The sequence below is a fragment of the Notolepis coatsorum genome, assembly GCF_963971535.1.
Source record: "Notolepis coatsorum genome assembly, chromosome: 8".
Taxonomy (NCBI): Eukaryota; Metazoa; Chordata; class Actinopteri; order Aulopiformes; family Paralepididae; genus Notolepis; species Notolepis coatsorum.
In genome coordinates, this window is record NC_140172.1 from 1,062,294 (window position 1) to 1,071,999 (window position 9,706).

The following is a 9,706-nucleotide window of genomic DNA, read 5'->3' on the forward strand; positions in this document are numbered from 1 at the left end:
TGGTATTCACTGACCTACCTTTGGGAAGTATTTTGACAGGTACAGTCTGAATGACGGTAGAATCAGATGTCAGTCTGAAAGACTGTGGAGGAACTAGGTCTCAGTGTCTCTGCTCACCTGTACTCGTCGGTGGGGTGAGCGATCTCCATGATGTCTCCCAGGCTGACCTGGGGGAAGACTTTTGGGTTGACGACCAACTCATCATCTGGCAAACAGAGAACAAGTTACAGGCTGTGTGGAACGAGAGATATAACTAGAAACGTAACATCATCACAGAGAACAAGTTACAGGCTGTGTGGAACGAGAGATAACTAGAAACTAGGGATGTCCGATATTATCGGCCGACCGATATTATCGGCCGATATCGGCAGTAAAATGTGATATCGGAAAATATCGGTATCGGTAAAAAAAAAAAAAAAAAAAAAAATTACATTTATTTAACCTTTATTTACCCAGGCAAGCAAGTAAGAACCAATTCTTATTTTATTTATTGTCAAAAGTATGCATGTTGGTTTAATTCAACAACAAGAGATATGTAATGTTAATTTTTACTTTTTTAATGATCATATTTTGCACAGATAATGCTTACATTTAGAGAGCCTTTTGAATGCATCCAGTGAAATTATTAGTTACCTGAAATTATTCTGTTTTTTGGGGGGAAACCCTGCATATATCGGTATCGGTTGATATCGGTATCGGAAATTAAGAGTTGGACAATATCGGAATATCGGTATCGGTAAAAAAGCCAATATCGAGCATCCCTACTAGAAACGTAACGTCATCACAGAGAACAAGTTACAGGCTGCTGTGTGGAACGAGAGATAACTAGAAACGTAACGTCATCACAGACGTCAGCTATATATCTCAGACTTACCACTCCCTCCAAAGCCTTTCTTATGAACGACCAGCTTGTAAGACTTGTTAGTCTTCATCATCATCATCATCATCAGTCAGCTGAGGGCAAATCAACCAATCAACAATTAGTGATTTCTCAAATACACAGGACTTGTTAGAATCCAAAGTGCCATCTACTTAACTCCTGCCTGCCCCCTGGTGGTGATGGAAGGCTTGAGCACTGACCAATGCGACTCCCATGTGGATAAAGGCTGGCAGACACACACGTCGTTGGGGGTTGTCCAGTGATATGAACGACGCCGATCAACATTATAATGATAGAGAATAATGTTATCGTGATTATTTATAACCTGCACATGTGTTTGTTTCACTGTGATAAGTACCTGGATACCTTCATGACCTGATGAACTAGTCAGTGAACCTGACACAAGCACACACACACACAAGTGAAACAACAGCACTAATCCGTATAGTGTCTGTGCGGTAGAGAGAGAGAGAGAGAGAGAGAGAGAGAGAGAGAGAGAGAGAGAGAGAGAGAGAGAGAGAGAGAGAGAGAGAGAGAGAGAGAGGGGGAGAGAGAGAGAGAGAGAATACTGTCCCCATATACCAAGGTAAATATATACATACGGTCTCCACAGACCTCCCACATGAGAGCAATACTGTCCTCGTACATCAAGGTAAATGTAGAAACAGCGCAAAGAAATCATAGCGGGCCAATCATAGTGCTTGTGGTGCTGCATTATATTACTGGAGAGGTATGTTAGAGGTGCAGGTTAACCCTTTCCCTGCCACATGACAGAAGGTTAACCCTTTACTATCACACAACCGACTGGCTGTCGTGTGGCAGTGAAAGGCTTACCTTCTGTGAATTGTCACAGTGAAAGGGTTAACGTAATAGTCTGCACTGGCCTTTCAGTCAGTCAGTCAGTCAGTCAGTCAGTCAGTCAGTCAGTCCTAATTGTAATGTTGACAACCTGTCACATAGCAACATGACAGAACTGTATTCTACAATGTGACCAATAGGTGGTGATATTGGTCCACACAATTTGCAACAGCAACCAGCCTCACAATAACTCTCCAAAGAACGAACGACGGACACACACACACACCACACACACACACACACACACAATCTGATACACACACACACACACACACACCACACACACACACACACACACACACACACACACACACACACACACACAACACACACACACACACACACACACACACACACACACACACACACACACAACACACACACACACACACACACACACACACACACACAACACACACACACACACACACACACACACACACACACACACACACACACACACACACACACACACACACACACACACAACACACACACACACACACACCACACACACACACACACACACACACACACCACACACACACACACACACACACACACACACACACACACACACACACACACACACACACACACACACACACACACACACACACACACACACACACACACACACACACACACACACACACACACACACAAGCCTGCCTCTGCTCAGCCACTCAGCCAGTCTCTCCTACTCTATTAACTGGTTTGGCTGCTAAGACGTTAAACTGGCTCGTGACATTATGTCTCCATTCGCCTTAGGGGGTGTAACGGTACACAAAAACCACGGTACGGTACGTACCTCGGTTTCGAAGTCACGGTTTGGTACGGGTTTTCGGTACAGTGGGGGAAAGTTTGGCTTTCCATGTTCCACTCAGGGGTGATGTAGTGTGCAGTAACTAATTGTACTTGTAGGGCTGTCAACGAATATTCTATATTGAAATTAATAATCGACTTTGTAAAAAAATTAAATAAAAAAAAATTATTATTATTATATTAGATTGTGAAAAAAAACTGCTTAATGAATAGAGTTTCTGTCCAGAGTCAGAAAGGCTGTCTGTGATCCACAGTGTTGCTTTAGTTAGTAGGAAACTAGTAGACTAGAAACTACAATTACAACAGTAGATGCTGGACGCGGTGTCTGTCTGTCTGTCTGTCTGTCTGTCTGTCTGTCTGTCTGTCTGTCTGTCTGTCTGTCTGTCTCTCTGCCTGTCTGTCTCTCTGTCTGTCTCCAGAATCACCAACACAAACCATGCTGTCTGTCTGTCTGTCTGTGTGTCTGCCTGCATGCATGTCTGTCAAAGGTCAGTGAATACCACGACCACAACACCAGAGGAAGCTCAACAAATCATGTTAAACCCATATTCGGCTCAAACAAGGGACTAAACACGTTTCGCAATTATGCTACAACAATGTGGAACGCCCTACCTAAAGCTGTAAAGGAATGTGAATCCCGACCCACATTCAAAACCGCTCTTAAAGAGCACCTACGGGAGGCTGCAATTCGAAACTGGCCACCGTAAATGTCCAAACCCCCCACCCCCTCCTAATGTACAGTCTCCTCCCCACCGCATGTATATATTCTCTCCCCACCGTATGTATATTTCTCTCCCACCCATCCACCCCCTCCTAATGTACAGTCTCCTCCCCACCGCATGTATATATTCTCTCCCCACCATATATATATTTCCCCCCCACCCACCCACCCACCCCCTCCTAATGTACAGTCTCCTCCCCACTGCATGTATATATTCTCTCCCCACCATATATATATTTCCCCCCCACCCACCCACCCACCCCCTCCTAATGTACAGTCTCCTCCCCACCATATGTATATATTCTCTCCCCACCGTATGTATATTTCTCTCCCACCACCCCCTCCTAATATACAGTCTCCTCCCCACCGTATGTATATATTCTCTCCCCACCGTATGTATATTTCTCTCCCACCCACCCACCCCCTCCTAATGCACAGTCTCCTCCCCACCGCATGTATATATTCTCTCCCCACCTTATGTATATTTCTCTCCCACCCACCCACCCCCTCCTAATGTACAGTCTCCTCCCCACCGTATGTATATATTCTCTCCCCACCTTATGTATATTTCTCTCCCACCCACCCACCCACCCCCTCCTAATGTACAGTCCCCTCCCCACCGTATGTATAATCTGTTAGGATCTATGGGTAACAGTACTGTATATTTGCATATCGTATATGTCACAAATGTAACAGTACTAAATACCTGTATGTCATGTATGTCCCTATGCCATAAATGTCATGTATGTTGTGTATGTCATAAATGTCACTATGAATTGAAAATGGGGGACCCTGATGTAAACAAGACGAAAGTCTTTCTCTGGTCTGCATCCCCTTAACAATTGAGCCGTACTGTATTGTACCCATTCTGCAATCTGTTAAATAAAGTTTTCATTCATCATTCATTCATGTCTGCAGACACAACAACAACACCTCGTGATGTTGACAGATCAGATGGGTGTTATCATCAGTCTGTTAGCCAGCATGCTGCAGCTACAGTGAACCCCTGCAGCAGTTGAAACGTCCTAAAGCTAAACAAGAAGGCTCGGTTTGATATATGTACATGTATCTGTATCTGTACTGGACATGAATAAAGTGCAGACTTGCCTCCAGATCGCAGCTGAACGTCAGGAAGCAGCAGCAGGATCCATCCGGGTTCTTCATGTAGCTGTGTGGTGACGTCATGTGCTGTGTGGTGACGCGCTGCAGGGGGAGGAGCGCTCCGTGTGCAGCCTGCCACCTGCCGGCGGGGGGCGGGGGCTTTAAATACAGTGTGGAGATATGTTGTTGTCAGTTGAATGAATGAAAACTTTATTTAACAGATTGCAGAATGGGTACAATACAGTACGGCTCAATACACACAATTGTTAAGGGGATGCAGACCAGAGAAAGACTTTCGTCTTGTTTACATCAGGGTCCCCCATTTTCAATTCATCACAGACAACATACATAGCTGTCAGGCTGCAGGGTGAAAATACGTGGCATCATTTTTTATTTTAATTGATTGATTGATTGATTGATTGATTGATTGATTGATTGACAACTTTATTAACAGATTGCAGAATGGGTACTGTACAGTACAGCTCAATACATACAATTGTTAAGGGGATGCAGACCAGAGAAAGACTTTCATCTTTTTTTCTCCAATTCATCATAACATACATGATGACATACAGATAGACAGTACTGCTACATCTATACATGTATGACATGCCAGATCTACAAATATACAGTACTGTTTGTGATACAAGAAGAGTCTAAAATGTGTCTAAAGTTTGTCTTGTTTACATCAGGGTCCCCCATTTTCAATTCATCAGTGAATGATGACAAGACAACATACATCGCCGTCAGGCTGGAGGGTGAAATCCGTGGCATCATTTTTAGATTAGATTATATATATTCGTTATTCAATTCAATTCAAAAAACGTTATTAGTCCCGCAAGGGGCAATTTAAGGCATGATATCACAAACAGCTGCATTTCTATACATTCAAGACAGAACAGGACAAAACAGGGACAAGAGACATACATGACACTGTTGATCAGTTGATCAGTTATCATGAGTCATGTTGTTGTAAACTATCAACCACTTAGACCTATCTCAAACCCTGCCCCCTTTTCTTGATCCTCCAATCACAACTGTCGCTTTTGTCCGAGGTAAGCGACAGTTGTGATTGGAGGATCAAGAAAAGAAGGCAGGGTTTGAGATAGTCCTTTTTTATCTTATTTGTTTTTTTTCCTGTTGTTACTATACACATATATTCATCATTTTAATTTTTTATTTGTTCTACATTTTTTCTTATTTACCCTTTCTTTTATTTAGCTTTTCTCTCTTTGTACAGTGTCCTTGAGTCAGAGAAAGGCGCTTCTCTCTGAAAATCCAATTTATTATTATTATTATTATTATTATTATTATTATTATTATTATTATTATTATTATTATTATTATTATTATTATTATTATTATTATTATTATTATTATTATTATTATTATTATTATTATTATTATTATTATTATTATTATTATTATTATTATTATTATTATTATTATTATTATTATTATTATTATTATTATTATTATTATTATTATTATTATTATTATTATTATTATTATTATTATTATTATTATTATTATTATTATTATTATTATTATTATTATTATTATTATTATTATTATTATTATTATTATTATTATTATTATTATTATTATTATTATTATTATTATTATTATTATTATTATTATTATTATTATTATTATTATTATTATTATTATTATTATTATTATTATTATTATTATTATTATTATTATTATTATTATTATTATTATTATTATTATTATTATTATTATTATTATTATTATTATTATTATTATTATATCCACCACGGCTCTCTGCCGGCAGGCTCCGCCCGCATAGCGCACCACAGGCGCACGCCGGCTCATGACGCGGCCCCACTACTTCCTCTAGAGCGCGGCGGCTCCGCCCACACGGGCTGTGCTCCTATCTGGGGGCGGAGCCATCCTGCAATCCGTTAATACAATGTTCAATCAATCAATCAAGTTTCAGCTTATCAAGTGACTCAGGGGAAAGTATTAATAATAAACAGCCTGGGCAGAGTTCAGTAAGATGAAAACGTAAGGCTGATTCTTGAGAGCTGTGGAGTTTGAATCGAATGTTGTCAAACAGCGACCCCAAGGCAATAGAGCCCCTCTTGGTATTGCATGTTGTTTGAATGTTTTGTTTTGGTATACAGAATGTAGCTATAGAGTAAGTTATTATACTGTCATTTCTCCAGACCTCTCTTCAGTAGTACCCCCCCCCCCCCCCCCCCATAACACACACACACACACACACACACACACACACACACACTCACTCACTCACTCACTCACTCACTCACTCACTCACCCACTCACCCACTCACTCACTCACTCACTCACCCACTCACTCACTCACTCACTCACTCACTCACTCACTCACTCACTCATTCACTCACTCACTCACTCACTCACTCACTCACTCACTCACTCACTCACTCACTCACTCACTCACTGTTTTTTGTTTCCTTAGCTGCCATTTGTTGGTATGGAAACCTTGGCGTTACACAAAAGAATGCCCTTAACGGGGTAGTGAGGGGGACTAGCAAGATGGTGGGGGTACAATTGAGCTGTCTGGGTCATATATGACGAGCAGGTGCTCAGGAAAGTGTCATCTATTAGAGCAGACAGCTCTCACCCCCTAAATCAGGAATATCAATTATTTCCTTCCGGACAACTTTAGAGACCCCTGCAGCTAAAACAATAGGTATAAATTCTCATTTATACCTACCTCCATTCGTCCCATCAATACAGGTAGCTTTGAGGTGGGTGGGTGGGGGGATGGTTGTAGTTACTTAGTTATCATTATCTGATCTTGTGACCATGTACATGTCTGTCTATGTTCTTCTTGTTTATGTATGTTGACTGTGTTTTTTGGAGTTTCTTATTCATCTGCTGTAACATGAATTGCCCAGTTTGGGGACATGCTAATAAACTTGACCTTGACCTTGACTATGTGCACACTGTCCTTTTCATAAACCAAATAAACGAAACTAAACAGACAGGCAGAGACTCCTTCCATTTTAGTTAGATAAAAAATAAATCAATATGTCTGCCTCTCCTCCAGAGGGCGCCATCCCACTGAACATAGCAGAGGGACATACTGAAGCCTTCTGGAAAATAATTATTATTCATAACATGGAATATACAAATGGTTTGAGGAGTACCATTTCCTGTCAAACCATTCACACAGTTGTATAGACATATTAGCAAGATAGGTAGTAGTAAGGATAGCAATATAGTACATAGTGGTAAGAAGGTACATCATAGTAAAATACAGAAGGTTTGAGGGAGGACAGAGAATAGCCTGCTTCTCTTTGATGACAACAGTGCTCTATGGAGACACCATGGCACTGCCCTGACTAAAGGTATAATGGAGCTCTATGGAGACACCATGGCACTGCCCTGACTAAAGGTATAATGGAGCTCTATGGAGACACCATGGCACTGCCCTGACTAAAGGTATAATGGAGCTCTATGGAGACACCATGGCACTGCCCTGACTAAAGGTATAATGGAGCTCTATGGAGACACCATGGCACTGCCCTGACTAAAGGTATAATGGAGCTCTATGGAGAAACCATGGCACTGCCCTGACTAAAGGTATAATGGAGCTCTATGGAGACACCATGGCACTGCCCTGACTAAAGGTATAATGGAGCTCTATGGAGACACCATGGCACTGCCCTGACTAAAGGTATAATGGAGCTCTATGGAGACACCATGGCACTGCCCTGACTAAAGGTATAATGGAGTTCTATGGAGAAACCATGGCACTGCCCTGACTAAAAGTATAATGGAGCTCTATGGAGAAACCATGGCACTGCCCTGACTAAAGGTATAATGGAGCTCTATGGAGTGGGTTCATGCACTATACAGTGACCTGATCTCTCTCTACCTCTCTCTCTCCATCCTTCTCTTTCTCCCCCCTGCTCTCAATTTCAATTTAATTCAATTCAAAGGGGCTCAATAGGGAGGTGTAGTGGTTACTTCCTGGTCTATAGGGAGGTGTAGTGGTTACTTCCTGGTCTATAGGGAGGTGTAGTGGTTACTTCCTGGTCTATAGGGAGGTGTAGTGGTTACTTCCTGGTCTATAGGGAGGTGTAGTGGTTACTTCCTGGTCTATAGGGAGGTGTAGTGGTTACTTCCTGGTCTATAGGGAGGTGTAGTGGTTACTTCCTGGTCTATAGGGAGGTGTAGTGGTTACTTCCTGGTCTATAGGGAGGTGTAGTGGTTACTTCCTGGTCTATAGGGAGGTGTAGTGGTTACTTCCTGGTCTATAGGGAGGTGTAGTGGTTACTTCCTGGTCTATAGGGAGGTGTGCGTCTCTACAATTCGTAGCCGCATTTCTGCAGACCCCTCTCTGATTGGTTGAGCTCCATTTCTGCAGACCCCTCTCTGATTGGTTGAGCGAAGCCCCTCTCTGATTGGTTTAGCTCGTCACGCCGTAAAAGGCGGATGTAATGTTATCATATCAAGAAGATAAGCAGAAATGTACTACCAGATTCGTGTATAACGTTATTTATTTCGCGTGACTTCGCGGTTTATTCATAACGTTATGCACATTTCACAACACAGCCAGCTGTTAGAAACTGTACATTGTAACATTATATAACATAACGTTGTTATTTCGCGGTTTATTCACATAACGTTATATTGTTTACACTGTCTTTCTTCTATTATAACCCTCCCAAATCATATTCAGAAAGTATCACAGAGACTTCTATTGACCAAGGAATTAGTTATTATTTCGCGGTTTATTCACAACGTTATATTGTTTACACTGTCTTTCTTCTATTATAACCCTCCCAAATCATATTCAGAAAGTTTATTATTGGTTTTTAATGACAAACCAATTACATAAGCCTATCCAACATATGTGTAAAGCACACACAACATATTCCAGTTAACGGTATATTTTTTAAATGATTCGTTATGGCGTAATCAATACTTCCATGCGTATAAATTGCGTTCGCGACCTCCATGTTTTGGGGCTATTCATCAGAAAACTCGGATCCGGGATTCGGCTCCCATCCGTCGGGCAACAACTGTGGGTTTTCAGCCTCTCTCTCTGGAGCTTAACGGAGTTTCGACTCCTGGCTAGAGGAGCTTGTCGCGGCTCATGCGCATGCGCGCGCTCGGCCAATCAGAGAGGGTTCTGCAGAAATGGCCTCAACCAATCAGAGAGGGGTCTGCAGAAATGCGGCTACGAATTGTAGAGACGCGGGAGGTGTAGTGGTTACTTCCTGGTCTATAGGGAGGTGTAGTGGTTACTTCCTGGTCTATAGGGAGGTGTAGTGGTTACTTCCTGGTCTATAGGGAGGTGT

At 41.8% G+C, this 9,706-nt stretch overlaps 1 protein-coding gene across 1 annotated transcript in view; it reads right to left on the bottom strand.

Annotated features, from left to right (window-relative positions):
* The window catches only part of depdc5 (DEP domain containing 5, GATOR1 subcomplex subunit), a 227,618-nt gene extending 223,178 nt beyond the window's left edge, over window positions 1-4,440 (bottom strand). The window contains exons 1-3 of the mRNA XM_084319739.1: window positions 4,392-4,440; window positions 875-954; window positions 118-205 (exon numbers count right to left, since the gene is read on the bottom strand). Coding sequence (XP_084175865.1) covers window positions 118-205; window positions 875-947 — 161 coding nt within the window. The 5' untranslated portion in view covers window positions 948-954; window positions 4,392-4,440. The remainder of the gene's footprint in view (window positions 1-117; window positions 206-874; window positions 955-4,391) is intronic.
* Between the last annotated feature and the right edge of the window lie 5,266 nt (window positions 4,441-9,706).